General features: G+C 37.4%; 1 protein-coding gene across 2 annotated transcripts in view; it reads left to right on the plus strand.

Annotated features, from left to right (window-relative positions):
- Positions 1–25,057, plus strand: part of UBE4B (ubiquitination factor E4B) — a 41,188-nt gene continuing 16,131 nt past the window's right edge. Inside the window, exons 1-11 of one of the 2 annotated variants that reach the window (XM_049799056.1) lie at positions 1–198; positions 6,212–6,398; positions 11,210–11,345; positions 11,897–11,984; positions 14,249–14,393; positions 15,218–15,446; positions 15,901–16,311; positions 20,637–20,778; positions 21,288–21,388; positions 22,595–22,709; positions 24,605–24,688. In XM_049799056.1, coding sequence (XP_049655013.1) covers positions 175–198; positions 6,212–6,398; positions 11,210–11,345; positions 11,897–11,984; positions 14,249–14,393; positions 15,218–15,446; positions 15,901–16,311; positions 20,637–20,778; positions 21,288–21,388; positions 22,595–22,709; positions 24,605–24,688 — 1,662 coding nt within the window. In that variant the 5' untranslated portion in view covers positions 1–174. The remainder of the gene's footprint in view (positions 199–6,211; positions 6,399–11,209; positions 11,346–11,896; positions 11,985–14,248; positions 14,394–15,217; positions 15,447–15,900; positions 16,312–20,636; positions 20,779–21,287; positions 21,389–22,594; positions 22,710–24,604; positions 24,689–25,057) is intronic. The other variant, XM_049799066.1, reaches the window with a different exon arrangement.

The following is a 25,057-nucleotide window of genomic DNA, read 5'->3' on the forward strand; positions in this document are numbered from 1 at the left end:
GGCGGCGGCGGCGGGGCCGGCAGCCGGCGGGCGAGGCGCGGCGCGGCCGCCCCGGAGATGCCCTTGTGAGGCGCCCCCGGGGGGTAGAGGCGACAGGAGAGCGCTTCCTCGGAACTGCCCCTCGGCGGGGCGGAGGAAAGCGCCCTCCCTCCGTTCACCATTAAGAGGAAGGCGATGGAGGAGCTGAGCGCGGATGAGGTGAGTCTGTGGGCCGCGGGGCCTGAGGGGGCGGGCGGGCCCCACAGCGGGGAGAGGGCGCCGTGGCCGTTCCTGGGCCCTTTTCCTGACCCCGAGGAGAAACCTGGATGTGGGAAGGAGCGTTACTGAGGCGCTCTGCCTTCGCCCGGTGCCTGTGCTCGGTGGTTTTCGTGTTCCTCCGTGCTGTCCCTGACCTGCGACCCCCTGGCTGGCCGATGGGGTTGAACTGCTTCTCTCGGGGTTAATTGTTTGTTCTCTGCTTCCATCTGCCAGGTAGTCTTTGTCTGGAGGATGTCTCCTTCCTGTGTTCCACACTAGGCGTTTTATATGTTCTCCGTGTGTGACTTAAAAAAACCCCTTACTTTTTAACATCGTAAAACACTTAAAATCTTGCTTTCTCGGACTCTTTGCTGAGAAGCAAGGGAGGTGTGTGTGTGATCTTGTATTTAATATAATTTCTTCTTGAAACAGTTTGAAACAGGCTTGCCAGTTTTCCGATGCTTCCTTTGATTTAGTTTTTTAAAATTTGTTCAACCTCTTGCTCTTTCACTTAAGAGTTATACGTGTTATGTTGTGATTGACACACATCTGACGTGGAATAATGTGAACTGTTTCTTTCTTTTAAAGGGTGGTGTTTTCCTTTTTATTTTTTTAAAAAATATACAGTAAGATATTATGTTTTGCTCATGTACTGGAGGACTCTGAAATGAATCCTGTCATGGTACTGATCAGGATATAGGGAGTTTTCCACTGTCCCAATGTAATGCCCAAATCATGTACAACTTTCAATCTTCCCTCATCTCTTTAAAATAATATTTTCACATTAAAGTGTACTGTATACATATGAAGTGTATTGTGTTGGGCCAGCTGCAGCATAGGCTCATTGCTGTATTTATACAGCAGGGAGGATCAAAAGAAGTTATTTTTGTTCTGTGCCATATCTTACGGCAGGATTGTGGAGCAAGGTGGCTGCTGTTGTCACTCAGATTTGTATTCCAAAAAGTTAAGATGTTTTTGATTATGTTGCATATAATGATTGAGCAGTCCTACTGTGTTGCAGCAGGAACTAGGAGGAAATGCTTCATGCTATTTACTTGATGAAGGTCCTCATACTCTATGGAAGCATTAAAAAGAGTACAATTTCCATGTTGGGGAGAGTGGGATAGGATGCTAGTGTTAATTTCTACTGTGAAAAAGGATCTCTAATTTTGTAGGTGTATTTCATGAGTACTTTGTTTACATGCAATTCTTCTGATTGTTAAACTGCATCTGATTATGAGGTGTTTTGTGATTAATTTCAGAATTATTTAACCTATGTAAGCTTGTTTGTGTCACTGCTTCAGCAAATTACTGACATCATCAAAACCACTGCATCATGGAACTGAGGCTGCAGAAAATGAGTTCTCCAGTAGGGACTCAACTACCTTTTCTGGCAAAATGTTTGTCTCGAGTGACTCAAGGTTTTCCATGTCTTTCCAGTATAGTTCAGCCAGGACTAAAGTGGACTGGTTTTTTAGGTGATTGCTTGAGACAAACTTAATCTTATATCATTTTAAGAGAGTCATGCTGTCACTTCTTATTGTTAATGGATCCCTCGTTGTAAAGTTGGAGCCAAGTCTGTTGTAATATTCCTTCACATCTCCACTTTACTGTTACTTGGCATAGTGGACCCTAGATCAGAGGTGGACTCTATGGTCAAATAGCCTTCTAAAACCCATTATATGTGACTTCTATCTGATTCAAACTTTATCTGGCAGTGACTGAAGGCAAAAACCCACTTAAATAAAGCTGAAATTAATGGGAAGCCTCTTGTAGATTAGATTATCTTCTTGTATCAAACCATAATTAAGTATAACATTAACAGATTGTGACTTGAAGATACAATTGATAATGGCTTTGGGAGTATAGGATATATTTTAGTTTCAAGAAGATACTTTCCACTGGTATCAACAATGTCTCTCACTGACATTTTGTCAGTGTTTACTTTGTTGGAGCACTAGAAGTTGTCATTCACTTCAGACCATAACAAAATCTTTAGGAGGGGAGAAAAGAAAATTCCCTTTTAACGTGTGAATTTTAGTACAAGTGATAGGTAGCACAAGATGGGTATAGGGACTGCATAGAAAAAAGCAGAATCAAGCCAAATGTGGCATAAAGTCAGAAAGAATGATGTGAACTTAGCATCTTCTAACATCTACATGATTTTTGAGTAGTTTAGAGTAGTGTTTTCTGAGCATAGAACATGACCAGTGTCACCACAAAATGAAGCATTTCTTAAACCAATTTAACATGTTCTAATGAGTACAAGAAAAATAAAGCTATCCATTCAAATTACCCTTTATTGTACAGATTTGGAACTCCTCTACAGTTATGGTAGAATAAAAAATTTCCTTAGAGCCTCACTAAGCAGTTGCCGCTAAAGCAGATGTGGATACAAATTTTTTTTTTTAACTGAGAGTGCATGAGCCTGAGGGACCAGTCTTCCTGGTTATATCTTTATTGGTCTGCTGCAAAATTAAATAATCAGTTAACGGGCTTTAACAGGATGCTATTTTTACATTGTTTGTTGTAGTGTCTCCAGCTAACTGCTTTTAAGTCCAGTAAGATCAAAAACGTATTTCTGAAAACTACTATTCAAAGACATAGTCCAGATGTGTCCAGCAAAAACTGTTCTAATTAAAAAACAATGTGCTTTTTCCATTCAACTGAATAGATTTTCTTTTTTTTTTTATATTAACCTTTTAAACTGTATATTATGGAGTTGTGCTCTGTAGGGAAGATGGGCATTGTTTGTTCCATAGCCTATGTAGTAATTAGTACCAAACAACTTGTCACTGTTAGGTAATACAATGATACTTAACAGCTTTGTCATTTGTCACGATTGCAAGTACTTATTGCTGAAATCAAGGGTTGGGTATTATTGAGGTACCCTAAACTTTCCTAAGAAGTGTTTTAAAAAAACTCAGCCATGTGTTTCTTCATGGTAATTTGGAGAGTCATTCAGTCTGAAATGAGAATAGGTCACTTTGAACTCCCACAATTCTAACATATGTTATTTTTGCTATGTGAAGACAACAGGTTGGGGCCTCATTTGTGCCTAGTATTGCGCAAACAAGCTACTGTCTTCTGAGTCCCCATGTTGTGCCCTGAGCATGAAGCCTATCTTCCCTTGTCTTGATGCTGTTTAGTCTTAAGGCACACTTAGTCTTAAGTCTTCCCTTTAGTCTTAAGGGAATTAACTGGATAGAGTGTGTGCATCAGTTTTATGCTGTATTCTCAAACTTCTCTTTCAGCCTGCACCTTTGCCTTTCTAGCATAATATCTTTGTTTCTCCCTTTTTTTCTCTCTTATTTAAAACTTTCTAATCTTGAGATCAAATCTCAAATTTCTGTGATAATTTAAGTAAACTTAGAGGAACATGGCAACTCAGGGTATCTAAGATCAAAATCTGGTCCGTTAACAATTGCTAAATGTATCCTCAGTTGTGAAAGCTGTCTCTTTTAGTGGAAAAAATATTCAGAGTTTATTTATATTTTAATGTTAATTTGTTCAGCAGTAAGGAAGATAAGTATAATTTGCCTATCATCCTTAAAGGGGTAGGGAGAAATCTTGCATTAGTTTTAATTGCAGTATCTTATGTAAAAGCAGCTTGGTGGCTGTGCAGATTTCTTTGTTCCATGCCCTTCCCAGAATTTTTTTCAGGGCAGGTTACAGTCTGGGGGATTGATCCGTAAGAAACATGGGTGGTTGATGGACTAAGAGTGACAAATACAAGGCAGAAAGTTTGTCTTGGTGTCCTCCTATTTCAACAGCGATGATTGCAGCTGGTGTTGATGTAGCTTTGGCATTGATCTAGCCTAGCACTGTAGGTGAAGGAATGCTGAGTGGCACAAGTGACCTCAATTATCTGCGTGAAACTGGGAGATGATGAAGAGAAGTTTTGTGCAGATCATACCTTGTGAGGGATATGACCTTGATTGAGTAACTAATGTTTGACTGTATTTGAGAATAAATTGATAAATATATTTATTATTACCTATGCCTTTTTCTCCTCACATATTTCCTTCCTAACATCAGATTTGGAACTAGCTAACAAGAATTAATATGAACAGTTGTGGAAAAGTTTCACAGCAATTTATTTTTATTGCATTTTACATAATTAATCTTCATCTTTCTCCCTCAGCCACTTCTGCATATATGGGCTGTTTGTGTGTGCGCTTGTATCTTCTTTTTTTTCTCCATTCCTCCCTGCCATTCCTTTATCTGGAAAACATGGTTATAGATCAGTTGAATGGTAAGGAAACAGCTTTTAAAACTTCAATTCAACCCCCTAATTCAAAGAGATTTCAATTCAGCTAGGTTGTTTTACTGATAATATTTTTGGTACTGCTTTGTGAGCTATGAACACTTCATTTGACTTCAACAACTGGGTAAATGGGTATGGGGACGTGTAGCTGACACTTTCTCAGGTATGCCTCTGAGGAGTGAAGTAGTTCTGTAGTTTTTTTTCAGAGAAGCAGCTGAAAAAATTAATATGTAAGAGAGAAGTGGAGAAAAATTGAAGATACTTAAAAAAACCCACTTTTTTGAGACCCTAGTATGTACAGCTACTTATGGCAAAGCTAAACAATTTATGCAATAACCTCCCCTAATTTGCTTGACAAGGAGGAGGTATTAAGGTGTTCTAATAGTAGCCTTTTTTTTGTCTTAAAAAAAAAAAAAAGAAAAAATTTCTAGCTGCCTTCCATGTTCATGTGGTGACACATGTCATGGAGGGAGATGTAGTTCCAGACACTGTTTTCCCACAGTTTTTGAAGTCTGATTTAATTTGCTCTGTTCTTCCTGTTGGAGTAGGTTTCACAGGCCATTAAATGACTACAGTAATGTAGCGTAGACATTGACTTGACACAAATCTTTTGTTCGCTCTTTCACTTGCTTGGCAGTTCTTTAGGATTATGCGCAGAAATGAAAACTGATACATTCCATGCAATGCTTGAGTATCATAATACAAAGAGAATAACATGAATTGTTTATTTTTGCAGGGAGTGGACACCATCAAATATGATACTTTTATTTTGTGCCAGGCCTATTTTGAGCTAAAGGTGTAAGCTTTAGGAACAGATCCTCTGAGACAGCTTGCGATAATAAATAATTTATTTTCTGTTTTTCATTTATGCTTCAAGTGAAACTTGAAGCAGTTACAAATTATGAATTTTATAAGTTCTATTTTGTCTATTTAATTCTCAAGTATAATATTAGTGTTATGCGGTCACATACTAATTCTAATAACTAGGTTCGTAAGTTTTCTGAAGTTGGATTTTGAAGGCAGGTGCTTCTCTGTCTTACTAGTAATGTGCAAAAACTGTTTTTTTAAATTCTGTGTGGTGGAATGTCTCTAGGTGATGAGAGGATGTTGTTTACTGTCTGTCTCTACTTCTCAAGATGCTTCTGTCCAGCAGTTGAGTTGCATCTTTTTAGTGTTGCAGGTTTATTTCAGATAAACTTGGACAGCAGTCTTTAATAACTTTTCAACTGGATCTTCTTTAGCACGGGTGTTTTTATTAGTATTATGTGGTGTGAAATTAAGGCAAAGGTCATATTCATATGGTCCCTTTTATCAGATTAATGCTGTTTGTTTCATCAAATGCCAAAATAAATGGGGAGGAGTGTTATAGGGTTTGAAATCGCTGAGCAGTAGAAGTTTAACTTGTCTTTCGCAACCAAACAGGGGCAAACATGGTATTCTCCAGCGCAAATGGTTTTCCAAGGCAGCAAATACATACTTAAAATCTAAACATCAAGGGTATTTTAGTACTGTCACTTAGAACAGAGAAATGGCAGTGAGACTCAGCTCCATGTAGCAGGTTATCAAGCAAAGTTTCTATATTTGCGGTTTCACAGGAGTGAATACCCCTGCTGTGTAGGAGTGCCAAAGGGCAACAATGGGATGCGTGTGCATATGTACGTGCAAACGAACTTGTTTATTTGCTATTATTTTATTTCCTTTGTGCAGATTCGTCGAAGGCGCCTTGCTCGGTTGGCAGGTGGACCATCTTCCCAGCCTACTACACCGCTTACATCACCGCAGAGAGAGACCCCGCCTGGACCACCTGTAGTAGCACCAGCCCCGGGGCCATCCCATAGTCTAGGCCTAAATGTCCATAGCATGACCCCAGCTACCTCTCCAATTGGTGCATCAGGTAGGCTGGCATGTTAGGAAAAAAAATTATTATTGGATGTCTAGTGAAAGTTATTATGCAACTCCTTATCTTTAGAAAATAAACATTATTACTGGTGTTATTTCTGCTGGTACTAAAAATAATTTTCAGAAAGAAACAGCCTAAAATGATGAATGAAAGTACTTTTTGTTTTCTTTTTCCAGGTAATAAATGGTTAGATACAATTGTCTTCCAGGTATCAGTAAACTAATGGCATCTAAAATACGGGTTACCAAAGCTTGAAGTTGGTAATACAGTTTGATATTACAAAATATTACAGGAAAGAAAGCCGATCTGTCAAGGAGACAGGAAAAAAGCCTTTTCAGTCTTGCAACACAGTTTTTATTGATTGATTTCTAGGTACAATTTAGTCAGTCCCAAGTTCATTTTTGATCTTTAATTACTAGCATTTGGCACAACTAAAAATAGTAGGCTGTGACTGTGTGTTGCCAACATAAGAATAAAGTATTTGCTTTCTCCTTTGTATTACTTTGCCAATTTCACTATTTACTGGAGTGAATACAAGTAGAATATTTACAGATGGTGTTTATTTCAGAAGATACAAGTAATGCCTCATCTGCTTGCTTTGTAGAGAGGTGAAGACAATATTCTTATATATAATACCACTTTTGACCTGAAAAAATAATAATTTTGATTTCAAGTTGGATATCTTGGAAATCAAAACAAATTGGCATATTTTCCACTATTGTGATCTTTGTCTGAAAACTTAAATTGTTTTGCATGTTGTGTTATTAAGAGGTTGACAAAACCCATCTCAAAACAGATGTCAATATTGTTTTAAACAGGTTTTCAATATCATAGAATCACTTAGGTTGGAAAAGGCCCTTAAGATCATTGAATCCAACTGTTTGATGTCCTTATATTGAGGCACCCAAAACTGCACACAGTGCTCGAGGGGATTTCTAATAATTTGATAGAAAAAATATTTTTTCCAATGCTCTTGATAAGCGTGCGGAATACTTTATCTGTTTACCCATTTGCTTTCTGAAACTTTATGTTTTTCCCTTTGGCAAGTACCATAATTTACAAGCCTAAATCTTGTAATTTAATTACAGTGCTGTTCTGAAATACCTAGAAGCGACTCCTTCCTGCTTATTTTGTTGCCTTGTATCCAAAGCAGGATAGAGAAAAAGCTATCAAAAGCATTTCCTGAGAAAAGCTCATTGCAGATGGAATTTAACACTGTGTATTTTCCTCATGATTATAGACACCAACCCAGAAGCAAAGGTGACTTTTTTTTTTCTCAGAACAGTACAGAGGTCACTTTAGTGTTTTCACTCTGCTTGTGGTTACATGACTGCTTTTAACCCATCTTAGGTCTGATCCCTGCTGAAAGGAGTATTTCTCACTGTCTCTTCCTCTGTTGTCCTTAGCAACTGTATGGTGAGGTGGATCATGGACTTAATCCAGGTGAAAACTAATGCAGGAAGAGTAAATGGTTAGTTTTCAAATAGATGAGATCCTGATCCATCTTACTGTACAACTGTATAAACGATAATGCCAACAGAGGAGGAGGTGTGGAAACGTGTACTTGAAGGTAGAAATGTTCCTGTATTGGCAGACACGTTTATCATGGTTTGAAGTGGTCAGATAGCTAAGACCTTAGAAATTCTGTTTTAAGAATTCATCTATGTGCACTGGACAGTACCTAATTACATGGACTAGATTGATTGCAGCAATTTAATAATGCGTGTCTTTTTCTCACCAGGGTAAGAGATATGGTTAAACTGGGGAATAGATCAGGAAAAAATGTTCACAACTAATTATCTGCTGTATTTATTTAGCATAAATGAAGACTCAGCTAATGCGGTGTGGTTTGCAGGAAGGAGTTCTCTTGAGCAGTAGGCTAAAATGACTGCAGAGGATTTTAATTTATTTGGACATAACAGAGAGCCCCGACAGAATAGTGTGCTTGTAAAGCATCCATTTTTATAAGAAGTTGCATATCATGGTGAGATCAGACTTGCACATCAATTTCATGGAAAATATGGTCATTATTTTGTATGTGTTTTGAAAATATTTTGGAGAGCCTAAAACCAGTGTATCAATGACAGACACACATACTGAGTGTGCAGTCTTAATTTTTACATGTCTCTGTATGCTATTGTTTTTGTTTGTTTTTTTTTAAGGAAAACTGGAACGTAGTGCGGTGGGTATTTTATTGTATACCTGATCCAGCAAAGTATAGATGATGGAAGTAAATTCTGGGAGATTTGTTGTGAAAAGGTGGTAGGTGGTAGGTAGGGCGGTTTTTTTGAAGAGGCCTGTTAATGAGTGCTGCAACATAACTGTTAAAGTACGTTTTCTTGGCAGTGGGAGTAAGACCCCAAGGGAATGTAGAACAAAGCACTTCACCTTGGTAAGCCATGTTTGCTCTAGTCTCTTTATCCACTGACTTAGCTAGCTTTTTCTTTAGGAAGAGGGAGGAGGAGAGAGGAAGGACTCAAGGAGGACTGACTCTATAATTGGTGATGTACTGAAGGAAAACAAGGCTGTAACTGGGATATATTAAATCAGTGACATGGTGGAATACCCTGCTGAAGTCAGCCTTCCCCTGCCACGGACAGCATACTTCTGCTGGGTGTTATCTCTAGGGAAACTACATCATTGAAGTTCAGCTTTTCAAAATTGCTTTTATTTAACCTGATTGATCTAAGCAACTCTGCTCAGTTCAGATACTATACTTGATATTTCTGTATCCTTGGTTTTGTGGAGAAACTGTACTAGGCTTTGGGCCTGTACCTTGCGCAAGGACTTTCAGTGTCAAAGCTAAATGCATCACTAAAATTCCAGGACTGGAGGAAATAGCCATTTAGAACTGAAATGGAGTTTTTCTTTACATTTTCCTGCTTCCTAGGTGAGGTCTTTTACAGACGTTGATGTTGGCACATAGGTGGTTAAGTGAAATCGAACTTTTCTTGGAGATCTTGGTTCCTATCACTCTTCTTCTTTTCATACTGAAAACTTAATGGGCTCAATGTTGTTTGAATGTTGTTTGTGAATGAATGATAATACCTAGCTATAGCCCTAAAGTTACTAACCAAAGCATAGAAGCTTCGAACAAAACTGAGTAAAATTTACATTAGCAAGTATTTTGTGATATGTGCAAGTTACATACGCATTCTGTGTTCTCCTCCTATATCTTAGAGTGTTTTTACATATCTTCAGTTATAGAATATAGGTATTTGGACAATCTGCTTGTTAAATTTCTTTCTGAATACCAGTGCAGATTAATTTTACCTCACACATCTTTTCCACTTTTTATTTGAAGATGTGAGTGTTTTCTGGATAGTGACCAATTTCCAGACTAATATAAGGAGTTAAATATAAACTTTTTATACCGAGGGAAGTAAAACAGGAGTTTCAAAGCAGTAGAATGAAGCAACTTTTCCTCCCTCCTATGCTGAATATCTAGTTGTTCTTCAGCAAACTGTCTTCTAAATGTGATTTTTTTTTTTTTTCTGCCTTCTGTAGTTTTGTTCCTGTAAAATGAATTGTTTCAAGACCTGGAAAAGCTTTGGGAAAGGTGCTTGGAAACAAACAGCTTGTGTCAAAGAGCATAATCCTGATTTGTTCTGTTTTGCTGCTGCCACTGCTAATTTCAGAATGTGTTGCTGCCGTAAATGCAGGACAAGCTTCTTGCATTTTCAGTAGTAATACTGAAACACAACCAGTGCTGGAATTTAAAAATAGGTTGTCGATCTGGTTTTATGCTTCTCACCTGAAACCTAATACTGTTTGGGCAATGTCTTGTAAATGGCAGTCAAAAGAACCCAAAGGAGTGAAATTCACTGCTGCTTTCTTCTTGAACAGATGAATAATACCTTTTTTCTTATTTCTTCTAGGAGTCTGTTTGCTGACATGCAAATACCTGATACTGCTAAAACTACAGTTGTAGCTTGCAATTAATGCTACTTTATTATAAATCATGATTTCAAACTGTGTCACTAGGCACAGGTTTTAAGAATAGACTACACTTAAGAGCTGTCTTCATTTAGATGTTTGTAGAACTTATTCAACTTCCGTTGTTATTGAATGCAAGGCTGCTTCTGGATTATTTGGAATTATATGCATATAACTTTCCTCCTACCATGCTAGTATCTAACACTTCTCCGAAGAAGTCTTTGTTGCAAAGTGAAAGTCTTCATTGCATCTGTTCATATCCTGATGCTCATCAGCTGTGGTCCAAAGCCATTATATTGCTTTCCATTTGCTGGTGTTGCACTCGATGCATGTTGTTAGGACTTCTTGGATGCTTATTTTATTCTTGTGGAGGAGGAAGAGTACTGATCATTTCCTAGTAAATTGTGGGAGGTTTTGTGGGAAGACTATCAGAACTCAGATTTGTCCTGTATCCTCACGCAAATTAATTCTGTTGTAATGACCCAGTGTGAAGTCTTATTCTGGTAGGACAGACTTTAGAGGGGCTTTGACAAAGTTTTAAGGTAGTATACAGAGCAATCTTACCAGAGATCAGTTTGCTAGTGCTTTTTTTTTTTAATGGGAGTGAATCTCTGAGCACTTCATGGGTGCAAATTTAGTTTTGTTCTCTGTGTTGTAATGCAGGTAAGCATTCCTATATTGCTGCTACAAGGGGAGGTAGAAAATGTGATTATCTGTAGTCAAATGTGAATATTATTAACATTTATTTCCTAATGCATTACTAAGAACGGTTAAGAGCTGTATTGAAAAACCTTTCCTTTTCCATCCAAATAATTGTGTAGTGCCTTCTCATCTCTGTAGTAGTAATCTTGGTGGTGCCTTTTCTCTAGGAGTAGCCCACCGAAGCCAGAGCAGCGAAGGAGTGAGTTCACTCAGCAGTTCTCCATCTAACAGCCTTGAAACACAATCTCAGTCTCTCTCTCGGTCTCAGAGCATGGATATTGATAGTGTCTCCTGTGAGAAAAGGTAAAAAATGCAGCTTGAATGAGCTGGCAAATACTGTGCCATGCTAATCATCAAAACCACTTACATGGGAAAATATTCTGCCATTTCTCACTTACAGCTGTGTCAATGCAATAGGGTTTAATGCTTAAATATGACACACTGTTTAGACCACTGTAATGCTTTTTCTAGTCTGGTTTTAATGGGAATTCATGACCTAAAGTGATAAAAGACAAAGCATTATCTTATACATTAAGTGATGAGTGTGTCTGGTGGGGGAAATTCAGCTACTCTGTTTAAAAAAGAAAAGGTTATGGAATGTGATAGCTGTGTAGTTAGTATTGCCTGCTGAAAAAATTAAGAATTGTGTTTTTTGAATTCAAAATAAATGTGATATGAGAAGCATTTATCAGCAAGTGATTTTAATTGCTCTTTGTGCATATGGCTGTTCCTGTTGGATTGTTTTTTCTCTGTTGCTTCTACTTAAGGTGACGCTCCTTCAGTCAGCATCTTACAGAGCACTGTCTTTGACTTTCTACAAGTTAATGGCCGCCTTCTTTTATTTCCCCTTACAGCATGTCCCAAGTAGATGTGGATTCAGGAATTGAAAACATGGAGGTTGATGAGAACGATCGCAGAGAGAAAAGGAGTCTGACGGATAAGGTTAGTCTGTTTTATGTTGGCTGGATGGAGGAGTGATGCAAAGTTTCAGCTTGCAGTGAATTCAGTTATCTCCATATTTTGAATACGTGCTCTTGAGAGGATGGCACTAGCCCTCAGATGTCATTTGTGAACAATTTCTTCACTGCATTTCCTCATTAAAATTTGTGGGAAGGAAAAAAAGACTAAACTTCCAATATCAAAGCTGCATTTCAATTGTCTCACATTGGTTTGTGAACTCTGAAGAAAATGTTTTTGTTATATATCCTACAATGAAGTGACCTATTAATGCCCAGATCTGTTTTTTTAATATGGAGTAGGCCTGAAGAAATATTTCTGAAGACACTTCTGAAGGCTGTTGCAGCTTATTTGTATAGCATTTAGAGGTCTGCTAACGAAGTACTGCTTCAAATGTTATGTATGCTGAAGTAATGCTATGTAGTAAGGTTTTCTTAATATTACAAGAAAATAAATAAGAATATTTAGCCATCAAGGTTTAGACAGGTGGTAGAAACCTTTAAAGTAGAAAAAGAAAGAAACAAAGCTCTCATTCACTCCTGAAATTGTCCTCTTTGATTTTTAAGGCCCACGTGAAATAAAGCCATAAAGAAATGGGACATCAGTGTAGTGAAGTTTCTACAACAGTTCTTGCAGTGCTCATTAGATGTCTTTGTTTATTCCTGCACTGTCAGTAATAAGGTCAGTTGGTAAAAGCCTGGCTTAAAGCCATGTAGCAATAACCCTGCCGCAGAATCCTCTCCAGTCAATTCGTAGCTGCAAATCAGTCAGTTGGACAGCTTGCATTGTGCTACTATGAAATAAATAGCTTGAAATCAAGGGCAATCTTGAAGTGGGTGGGGGGAGAGCAGTGGAAACTAAAATAAAGCTTTGCAAACTTGGTTCAATTCCTCTTACTCGTTTAGAGATACCAGAAAGTTAAGAGGATAGGAGACAGGATAGTCCTCATTTATGAGCAAAAGATTTTCTTGCTTGGTTTTCTGCATTGGAAATGGTGTCTGTAATAAAGCTTTCTTTGCAGAAATAGGCAGAAGTGCTTGAAAACAGTAGAATACTACTAGAGTGATTAATGCAATGAAAATATATTTATGTGCCAAAATTTATGGTTTATTAAATGATTTGAGGGAAAGCTTTTGTAGAGGGTACAGTGTTGTTACCTGGTGGCCTTTATGAGGTCTCAAATTTAAAGGGAAAAAGGGAGCTTTGTAGTGGCAACCTGCATTTTGTTCTTCCTCATTGACTTATTTTTCTAAAAGAAGAAAGTATTAACTGTCTCAATAAGTATGATACATAGCAGTACAATGTGCACTTGTATTAGTCAAATATCAGAAATTTGGTTTTTGTCTAGTAAATATCTACAACTTGCAGGAGAGCTCTTGCAGGAAAATAGCCTCGAAGCTAAAACTTTCCCATCTTTGAAATTCTACGCAGCTGAATTGTTTGTATATTATGTTGCTTTTACAGTGTTGGTAGAAGAGTGTAGGGGAGGTCAGTTATGTTGCCGGCTTGTCGTGTATGTTTTGGAAATGTTTTTAAATGCTACCTCTCCTCATATTGCAGGGCTAATTACTTGAGTTTTATTTGTTTGTATTCCACCATTTTTTCAGGTGTACACTCAAAGCTGCCTTAGGATTATAAGAGCCCTCCCATTTAACCTTTGCTAGCCACTATATACAGTAGCATTCTTTTTAGAGAAACTAGTTTTTCATTTTGAGCACAGTTTACATAATGTTCCTTTTTTTGGAAGAAAGGGGAACGAAGCAAATTCTTGAGTCTTTTGTCCTGTCTTGACTGAATTCAAGTGAAAGATGTCTTTATCTTGGGCAAAGATTTGAAAGCAGGAAAGACTTGGGGAAGCTCGCTCCTTCCTGTGCTTTTTTACAAGAAACTCTTAAAATTCCTTGGAATCCCAAATTAATTCCTTAAAGCAGACATCATAGGTATGTTGGTTAAATTTCCCTTCTAGTGTACTGTTTTCAAATGTGTTTTGGGAATTTGCTTCCTACTGGATGTATTTCTGCTACTACTAATCTATTCTGCATCTCTTGTGTTACTTTAGGGTTTTTTTCCAAATACATTTTGACAAATACATCTGTATTCCTTCATAAGTATACAAAATTTACCATTAAGAGTTAGTTTGAAGCAATTTAAAGAAGACCTGCATCTGATTGTGAATTGTGACTTGACTAATACCATTGCAAATAAGTTGAATTTTTGTTTTGTTTTGTTTTTAACCCTTCCCAACCAAGGAACCTCTGTCTGGGTCTGAAGTATCTGAGGAGCAAGCTTTACAGCTGGTCTGTAAGATCTTCAGAGTCTCTTGGAAGGACCGAGACAGAGATGTTATCTTCCTGAATTCACTCTCTGCCCAATTTAAGCAGAACCCAAAGGAAGGTAGGTATCTGAACCATTACTGTTGTTACAGGTTGTTTCAGTTGAGTGGCGTGTTCCCTACTCTTATTTTTAGCTTTTTTGCTACAGTGCCAAAGCTACCTACTTGTGGTGGTGTTTGCTCGATTTCAACATCTGCTATCAGCAGATGTAGCAGGAAATAGAATCCCCAAAAAGCAACATGGGATCAAGCTCCTGTTTTAGTCAATTGCTGTGCTCTTGTTGGTTATGTCTTCTGTTGTCAAACTAGTATGCTGATATTGCAGTGTTGCTGGATGTTATTTTTTTTTTAGGAACCTTTTACTGACTTAATGGGTTGTCTTGCATCATAATAGGTACTTAGCAGTTAATTTGATAAGCTAAGAATTCCTGATTATTTTATATAACAAATTATATTTTATACATCAGCTATAAGGTATGACCAAATAAAAATTGTTATTTTATGTGTGGGCATATGTGGCGTGGGGGGTGTGTGTGCATGTGTTTTTCCTTTCTTTATGACACAGCTTGCCTAACTCAACAGCAGTGTGGGAAAATGAGAGGAACAGACAAGACAACTTTAATAATCAACAATAACAACATTAGGTCATCTATGATATTTTGTACTTTCCATAAAAGTTATATTTTTGTGTAGCTGTAATTTCTGAACCTAATTAATATAGACAGAGTGATAGTTATAAATGTTTTTGCCAAAAGCAGCACTTAATTCACAGAATTGAATTACTGTCCTTCTTAGTTGAAATCTTTGATAATGTTTACATCTCTCACTAACGTGCAGATGAAGGCAGTAGGTGAGGGTACTAACTCTCTTCTTTTATTCTTAACAGTGTTTTCAGATTTTAAGGACTTGATCGGGCAGATTTTGATGGAAGTGCTGATGATGTCCACCCAGTCAAGGGATGAAAACCCATTTGCTAGCCTGACAGCTACATCACAACCAATTGCTGCAGCTGCCCGGTCTCCTGACAGAAGCCTGATTTTAAACATGGGCTCTAACCCAGGAAGCAGCCCAATGTTCTGTAATGTGGGCTCCTTTGGTTCCAGTTCATTATCCAGGTGACTTCTGATTATAACTGAATAGTGATTTCATAGATTTGATAGACTGGAGGAGAGAGTGGCATAGAAATGTCCCAAGACCAATAAATAGACTAGATTTTTAAAATTCTTCACTCTTTTTTCATGTGAATATCTCTCCATTTCACCATTTTTATTACATTGCCATGGCTAGAAGTGTATTTGATAAGTGAAAGCCATGTAGCTCATTCTTTCTGAGAAATGTCCCTAAGTTGCATCATTGAAGGCTATGACTCTTTAACTTAACAGTGTATAGATTGTGACATAGTTTTATTCAACATTAGTAAAAAAAATAATAAATGTGAGCTGCAGAATTATTGCTGCAGAGTCATCAGAAGGGCAAGGGCTTCTCTTGCTCATTTTATCTTTTTTACCCTTTTCCTGCATATCCTAAATCATTGCTTTTTTTTTTCTTTTTCCCCTGAAACTGGTTTAGTCTCTATGGGACTAGTCCAGCTCCTACTACCAATTTCACAAGCTATGTACCAATGACTGGTTCATCTCTTACCCCACCAGCCAGTTCAGTTGCTATTACATCTGTGCCTTCCATTACTGTCAGCTCTCACCTCACAGCAACAAGCCTTTCTGGGATGCAGCCTTCCTCTCCGAGGTACCGGCCATACACTGTTGCCCATTCTGGAGGCTTTTCAGCTTCTTCCAGCCCACGTTCCTTGAATATTTCCATCCCATCTAGTTCACCAAGTCCTCCAGCCATGGCTGCTAGCCCTCCAGCCATGCCAGTCATCACATCCAGACAGAGACCCACAACAATGGGTCCGCCTTTGTTTACTGCTTCACCCAGTACCTTGCGCAGGCGTTCTTCTTTACTGAACAGGATTCCTTCTAGGTATTTCATGAGAACAAAAGAGTGTGTTTAATGTGTGCTGTGCAGGGTGTGGCATAATCGTGCAATTTGGAAGAACTTATGTTTGTGCTGAGCTCACCCTACTTACCCTGAGTTGATTTCTGCATTTTGGTTTGTTCTAATATGCTGACTTCCTAACAAGCCATCTTTGCCAAAATGTTAAACCTGCTTCTGCGAGCATTTGGTGTGTAATGCAATTCCTTTAAAGGTAGCAATATTGTTTTAATTTCCTCCTCTTCTTCAAGTTAAAACTGTTAGCTTTCTGTTCAGTTGCTACTGCTGGATAGTAAACCAAACAGACCTCCTGCTTTGAAATCAATTTTCTCATTAGGGCTTTAGTTGATTTGTTGAAAGCTGTTACTTGCTGGACTGTGTTAGATGTGATTCCCTAGTGCATAGATGTAAATTACAGATTAGCCGATTTCAGTATGCCAGGCTGAGTACTACTGCATTTCCTCTGTTGGCTGCTCCTGGAATGTCCAGTCCCTGCAGGAGGGAGAAAAGAACATGCAAGGTTTTGAGATGACTGCTTTAAAATTTAGTAGCTTAGAATTTTAATACTTACTATTAGGTTATGTCTAAACACTCCTACTTCAGCCATAATTTTTATTAGGTCTCAAAAATTCTTTTTAAATTTTTGGTTTGTGAACATGTGGTGTTCTGATATGTGAATAACTTGCAGTAGTGTAACAGAGCATGTTAGTATAGCCTTGGTTTTACTAACATGGAGTTATCCATTGTTTGCATGTTTAGAGAATATGATTTTTGAGAGACTTGCAAAGAAAAGCTACCATTTACTTTTTCTTTTGGCTTAAAAAATCTGATGGCCTTTTTCATTTTTGTTGTGGTAGTATATACGACAACCCTTTCTCCCTCCTCCTTCTTGCCGTCTCTGATGTGTCAGAGGACAGTAGTGATGAAGAAAATGAAGATGATGATTTTTCTTGTGTCCAGTTTGGGTCCAGGTATTGGAGAAAGAGAACGTAACCTGCATGTTTGGTTGCTTAGGAACTAACAGTCTGTGTAGTGCCAAGCATTCTTCAAAGTAACTTGGGGAAATTACTAAAGCCAAGGAGATGACTTGGATGGGTTTTTAAGATGGCATATAAACATGTGTAACGAATGCTAGTTAGTCAGCTCTTTTTAAGAGATGACTAAGATAAAGTAAATGTTAATCATACTGCCTTTTAGGTTTAATGAGCATGGTTTCTGAAATGATGTTTCAGTGGAACTCCTCATTGACTATATGCGTAGAAGGAATATTATTCACCCATGGTTGTAATTTTAAAACCAGTGGTACATCATGTGCATGTTTTCCTATCAAAAACTGGAAAAAGAGGACAAAGTTTAATGTGTAGAGAAAGATAGAGTGGCAAATAGCCAGCTGATACAAACAGTATGACTTTGTTGAAGATTCATTGCTGCTTGACAGCTGAGGATTGCTCCTCTAGCCGGTAAAGAAAATACACCTGAAAGTTTAAACTGGTCCTTTGACATTGTAAGTAGTAGTAGAGGCTGATACAGTTGGAACAGCCAAGAACGGAGGGGGAAGAGCAGAATATTTTACTATGAAACAGAGACTTAACAAATCATGTAAGATATGGGAAAACAAAATGAGCATTGGTATTAGTGAGTTCTGTTTGGAAGCTAGCCAGATAGCTGTGCAAAGAAAACCTGTGGAACACTGGATATGCAAAGGAAACAAAACTTTTGGAAATGCAAATGTGGGGTAGGATCTTCTCTAGTTTTACATTCCATTGCAGGGTAATGCTTCAATGTCTTGGCTGATACAAAAACATTTTCCCCCCAAAATGTCCCATTCTTTTGCATTGACCCAAATTGGAGAAAGGAATAAATGTTTTATTTAAAAAGCATGTATTTTGGGAAGACTTTTCTGAAAAAATGATACTACTCTAGACTTGCTAGTATCCTGAATGTTTTCTATGAGTATTCCGACCCCTGATTATGACTGATATTAATTCTGAGGTGGCCTAAGGGCTGGCCATATAGCCTAATAGAGCCAGTTAGAATTTACAAATGTCTAAGCAAAACAAGATTAGAGTTTTAAAGACTACATGCATATTGAACAATTGGGAGGAAAAGAGTTCCTTCAAGACTTTCAGTCTACTTTGAAGTATTTTAGTTACAGCAAAAGTCAGGGGAAATCTAATTGCTTGAGACTTCTGAAACTAAGCTCAAGACTTTAAGGTCAAGACTTTAAAAAGTATCTTGTGATGTCAGGGAATACACAAAAAGACTTGGTACGAGGTGATTTTGCCCCCCCCCCCCCCCCCCCCCAGCTTTTTTGTCTGTGATTGTTTCTGTGGTATGTTGGGACACTACTGCTGAAATCAGACTGTTAACTAGAAGGAAGACCTTCCAGTAGTATCTCCTCTTTTTCATTCCAGTCTGATTTCAGGAGAGTGAACTTGGTAACACAGATTTAGGGTTTTTTGTGTATACGGAATTTAGGATTATTTTTCCCCACTGTTTTGTTTACTTTTTATCCTGTTGGCAGTTTAATCCAAATGTTGGATTGACTTGCAAAGCCTTTGGTAAGGGTTTCTCGGGCTGCTATGCTTCTGGAGCCTTAGTTTGTATGTTATGTCCTGGCATTCGGCAGACAGCAGTAAGATGTTAGTTAAATTATAAACACAGTGACTGTACAATTACACCACAACTTGCTTTCTGAAAATACCAAGGCATTCAATATGTGTATGAAGGATGTATGAGCTCTGCATTAGAATAATTTCAGTTATTGCTGCAGTGAAATCATTAACAGAATGACTAACTGTAGTGGTAGTAGGTTTTTTTTTTAATATAAATTGGGCAATTTTTATGCTGAATGTGAGAAGTCAAGAGGTTTAAAAGAGAGACTATAGGAAAGAAAATGTGTATGATTTCATGGTTACCAAGTACTATTTTAATAGAGCTATGTTTTACATGGATTAGTTTTAACTGAATAACTGAAAACAAATTCTGTCCGCTAAAGGGATTGCTGCTATTAGAAGTTATGTTTCTTAACGTGCTGAGCTACCAGGTGCTTAGCAGTGATAACCTTTCCCTGATTTATTGGATGGACTGTAAAGCTTGCACAGTAGGTTTGTACAGCTTGATTATTAAAATGTAGATTATTTTACAGTTTAAAAGAAATTCCAGTTTTGGCACAGTTTGTAGTTTTATACATGTCTTTAAAAAGCTGCATTTAAGGAAACAAATACTCTTATTTTCCAGTTTAAGATCTGGGGCCTATAAATTGGTCTGCATTTAAATCCACCCTGACTGTGCACAGACTTTTCTTTGAGGAATAGCAGCAGTAGACCATCCACGTAATTGCTGGGTTTTTTTAATTTCATTTACATAAAGTGAATATATCTTGTCTTAATTCCCTTCTGTAAAACGAGGATTTTGCTTTTAATTAGCTTTGCCAAGCTGTTATGTAGAGAAGAATTCTGTTGAGATAACAAGTCTGAGATTGAGAGTCAGGCGGTCTGTTCTCACTTTTGCATTTAATTCTCTCTCGCCTCAAGCATGGTTTTGTTTGTGTGGATTTAGTTTTTGTGTTTACAATATCAGTGTTTCCTTTCCTCCCCCTGAGGCTGTGCTACTTAATGAAATGGCATATTTACTGTAAGGGAATTGAAACGAACTGAGTTGAAATTAAATGATCTTTAATGTGTAAATTTTAAAAGGAAAAGTTGATTTTATGTATTGCCTCCTGTTTTGTTTGTTCTCCTTCCTTAGAATATATAAAGTGATTGTCTATAGCCCTATCTATCAGCTAAGGTCTCATCTCTGCAGTGGGAGGATCTTGGCTTCCATGGGCTGGCTAGTGTTAACAGAGTTGGTGAAATTTCTACGGTTTTGAATGCTTTATACAGAGACTGCAGAAACTGTGCAGAGGTCGCATCATGGCATGGAAGTGTTGCGATGTCCTGAGTGTCTGAACAGTTTTGATGTCAGGTGCAGCTTAAAGGCTGTTCATTTTCAGTGTTGCGATGTGAGAACAAGATATATTGATTGCCATTAGTCATGCACCTCCTTGCTGTCTTTCAGTTACTTGTTCATATAAGATAATTGATTCTTTAGTCATGTTACAGTACAGCTGAACTTCGAGTTGGACAAGCTGTTAAATGGAGAGCTCTTCATAGATTACAGAGATGTTCTTAATTATTAAGCCATGTGTGTGATGGGATGGAGTCTTCAGAAAATTGACAGAGGAAGTCAAGAGTTCATGAGTTACTTGATTGTGCACAAGTGAAGAACTGTACCTAATGCTTTGTTTCTTCTTTTTGTGTGTTTTAAAGTGTGGGAGGCTCTGGGAGCTCAAGTGTTTCTGATTCCTGCAGTGACCACTTCACCATTGAAAATTGTAAGGAGACAGAGATGCTGAACTACCTCATTGAGTGTTTTGACAGAGTTGGAATAGAGGAGAGAAAAGCACCAAAGGTATGCTTCAGATGAGTGAAGTTTTATCAGTGCTGTCACAGACGCTCCTTTTATTGTTTAGTGGAGAAAGTTGGTGAAAATTGATAGCTGTTTCTTGATGGCTTTGTTGTAGAAATAAATGTATAGAATTTATAAGGTCCCTCTGACTCTTAGTAATTCATATTTGAATCGCATATATGTTTTACATCTCTAAAATAAGCACTGTGTTAGAAACTGTCCTTCCCATTTTGATCTGCTGCATTTTATCCATGTTTATTCCATGCAAAACATACATTTGTGAGACCAGTTCCCTATCAGTTTTCTATATTCTGCTTTCAGCTTTTGCTTTTGGGGAAGAACCAAACAACACTTTTCATATATATAATCTGAAAGGTTTTTAGCTGGAGTAGTGCTAATCTTAGTTTGCATATTACATTCAAACTTCATGAATAAAGAAGCTTATCATATTTCTTGTCTCTTCTGTCTCTGAATACTTCTAGTTTGTATTAAAATCACTTTATTTTTATCAGATGTGTAGCCAGCCAACAGTTAGCCAGTTACTGAGCAACATCCGATCACAGTGCATTTCACATGCTGCTTTGGTGCTACAGGGATCCTTAACACAACCAAGGTAAATACAACTGATGTTAATCATGGAAGTTCAACTGTTCTGGGATTCTTGTTTTTTTTCTTCTGAGGATTAGATAAGAAAACTAAGATCAGTTGTTGGAGCAGGATAGATTTATATGCCAGAGGAATAGTTTATTGTTTACCATTGGAGACTATTGTTCCTGCTGATACATTGGTGGAGAGCAGTTTAAGTGCTTTCTAATTGTTTGGGTAAAATCATCCAAGTTGATTCGAACAGTTTAAATGGGGGATCTGAGTTAACCAAGCTGTTTTTTCCCTTACCTCACGCATAAACTGTTTTACTTGCAGACCGTTGGGGTACTAGTCCTGTGAAAGTCAGTAACCAGTAGAGTGCATCTAAGAGACAGTCTTATCAAAATATATAGCAAAAACTGCTGAACTGGCATAGCACCTGTTTATTTCAGAGTTTACCACAACAGATTTGGTAATGTAAATCTGTGTGTAGACATTCTATGCTAAATCACAACTCTGAGATTGCAAGTGCAGTTGTTTCAACGGCATTTGTTTAACTAGCAGCCTGTTTAGCTGGGACAGTAAAGAGGTTTTTAAAATAGGATGTGTGACTTTTACTAAAATCTAATTCTGTATTTGCATTTCCAAAACATACTACTTTAAATAATCTTTAAAAGTGCACCAGTTCCCCACTGTGCTTTGAGAATCGTTTTGTCTTTACCTGAACCAATGTTGACATTAAATTAAGTTTTATGTATGTAATAAGTAAAAAAAGATACTTTTTCAAAAATCCGAAGGAGCAATAGTAATGACTATATTAATTCAGTAAAGACTAATGTTATGTTCTTTTCTTAATATGGAAAAACAAACATCAAAAAGTATTGTTCCTTCACTAGTTGAGCTTAAAGTTTTTTTTTCATTAGAGAGGAGTAGAAGGGAGAATCAATTACTACACAGAAGCCGTTATTTTCTTCCAGCCTCATTAAACTAAAGTGTGATGTTGGCAGCAGCATCTGTTTCAGAATAGCCTTTCCACTAGTAACTTGAGAAGACAAGGTTAGTTACTTATGAAAGGAGTAGGTGTGTCTACATGCTGATAAGCTGCTTTCTGGCACATCCTTAGATGTGATTACTCTGACTTTTTTGCAAGTTCTACTGCAAATACTACTGCAAATAATCAGTAGGTTTGGATGTTTTGTTTCTTGTTTTTTTTTTTTTTTAAATACAAATAAAGGTCATTGCAGCAGCAGTCTCTGCTGGTACCATATATGCTGTGTAGGAATCTCCCATTTGGCTTCATCCAAGAACTGGTGAGAACAACTTATCAGGATGAAGAGGTGTTCAAGCAGGTAAGGCATAGGTAAAAACTAAATAATTATATCATATGATTTTACTGTTTGCAATATCCAAGACAGAGGATTTCCAGAGACTTACTCTTCATCTATACGTATTGCTTCAGGGCCTAGCAACCTGTTAAGCAATTGGAGGGGTTTTTTGTTCGTTTTTAACTCATTAAGTATTTTGTGAAAAAGACTGACTTTCATTATTTGCTTGTTCTAATTATTAAAAGTGCATTTGTTAATAAGCAGCTCCCATTTATGTAATGTTCAAGTAAACTACACAGAATATGAAGGCATATATTACGGGATTGGTCTTGGGTTTTCATCCTTCTATGCTTCTGTACAAATATCTGAAAACTGTATGTGTAAGACGGCAATCTTCTGTAATTGTACTCATTTTGTCTTGCAATCTTTACCCTTCTTTGCAATTGTAATAGTTTGCATCTAAGGTGCTAAGAGCATTTTACAAATCCTAGTCCATTAAGTCTTCATACTTTACAGAGGAGATGACTGAGAAACATTAGATGGTTTATTCTGTGTGTCAGAGTAGTTCACTGATGATAAAAAAACTGGAACTGGTGGGCTTAATTATTAAGACACGAAACTAGCAAACTTCTTCTAGCCCGTATAATGTTAAAGCAGGTTAGTAAGGTTGTAATTGTCTCTAGTGCTCCTGTAGTATTATGTGACTCAGCTGTAAAGGGGCTCTCTGAATGGCATTTGATCCTTCCAGTTTTGAAGAAAATGACATTAGCTATTTTTTGTGTGTAGTGCAAGTACCTTTTAGTAATTTATATCTTTGGACACCTTTTAGTAGAGGTTCATGCAGTTGAAAGTACATTGAAGACTGTTAAAAAGTGGTTAGGGAAAGTATTAAAGCTCATCTAACCTGGACAAGAGAACCATTCCTCTAGCTGAAGTGGACAACAACCTCTTTATAGTCCTTTTCTGTAATACGGTTTAATAATACTTTTTGTCTCTTCATGGAAACAACACAGTGTACTTCAATTTAAAATTCAGTAGGACCTCTTGTTGTTATTGTTGCAAAATTACTATAAGAGTAACTATAAGAGTTATTTTGTGAGGGTACAGTTGTCAGAGCTGTGTGATTGGGACTTACTAATTGGGTCTAATTACTTTTGATTAATAAGTTCCTGTCATGTCACTTCCTTTCTCATAACAATCCTTGACTGCTGCTTATTATCTTTACTCCTACCACAGTTACTACTTAGCAGCACACCTTGCTTACATGACATGCAAAATTAAAGCTAGATTATTACCCCAAGTGTGTAGGCAAATAAATTTTTACCCATTTGGGCAATCAGGTTGTTGGAGACCTTGTAGTCTAGTTTGTGTACATAATATACATGCTTGCACATGTGCATACAGTATTTACAGTGATCCTGTATGAAATACGTGTACGCTTCCCTATGTGGTTTCCACATGCAGAGAACCTGATGGAATGACACCTGATTTTTGTCAGTGTGATGACGTTACCTTTTGTCAGCTTCAGCTTGTAACTGTTAGCTTTGGGTGCAAATCTAGGTGTACCTGTCTTTGGGGTTTTTTGGTTTGCAAAGTCAATGTTTGGAAACAAGTTAGAATGTGACCAGGAAAAATACATACAAGTGCTTGGAAAGAAGCTTTTATGGATAAGTCGTTATGCCCAGGCATCGAATCAATACATCACTTAAACTTTATCAAGCAAGTTGTTTTTCAGCTTTGAATAATCTCTTAAGCATTCAGGCTTAACTGATACAAATTTGAAGAAAAAGATCTTAGTTTTTCATTTGTGTAAGTTGCAGTATTTGAAGAACGAACAGGCATTTCATGCTGTGCACAGCAATATTGTCATTTGATTACTTCCTATTCCTGAATAAAGTGATCTACTTCTGTTTTTACAGATCTTTATTCCCATCTTACAAGGCCTGGCTGTAGCTTCCAAAGAGTGCTCCCTTGATAGTGACAATTTTAAATACCCCCTTATGGTAAGCACTGTTCATTTCTAGAAGTAGTTTCTTTGTGATTACTGGTAACTTATGCAGATTCTATACAAGAAAATGTACTTCAACATTTTTGAGATTTCTTTGGTTAGTGGATTACTATTAAACTCTGTGTTGGAAGCCTAATGTGGTATGAGATGTGTAAAAGACCATTAAAAATCTAGTCGAGTTTGAGACCAGTAATATCTTAAGCTTAATGTACGGTGTTTGTATAGTGGGCTATTCAAATGTTTATATGTTATTGCTTTATATAAGCTTACTCAAATATATGGATTTCATGATGCATACTAGTTATAATACTGTGGATAGTTACAAAATCCTGCTAAGCTCCTCCCAGTTTATGTCCGAGAAATA

Source organism: Accipiter gentilis, chromosome 1, assembly GCF_929443795.1.
Source record: "Accipiter gentilis chromosome 1, bAccGen1.1, whole genome shotgun sequence".
NCBI classification, from domain to species: domain Eukaryota; kingdom Metazoa; phylum Chordata; class Aves; order Accipitriformes; family Accipitridae; genus Astur; species Astur gentilis.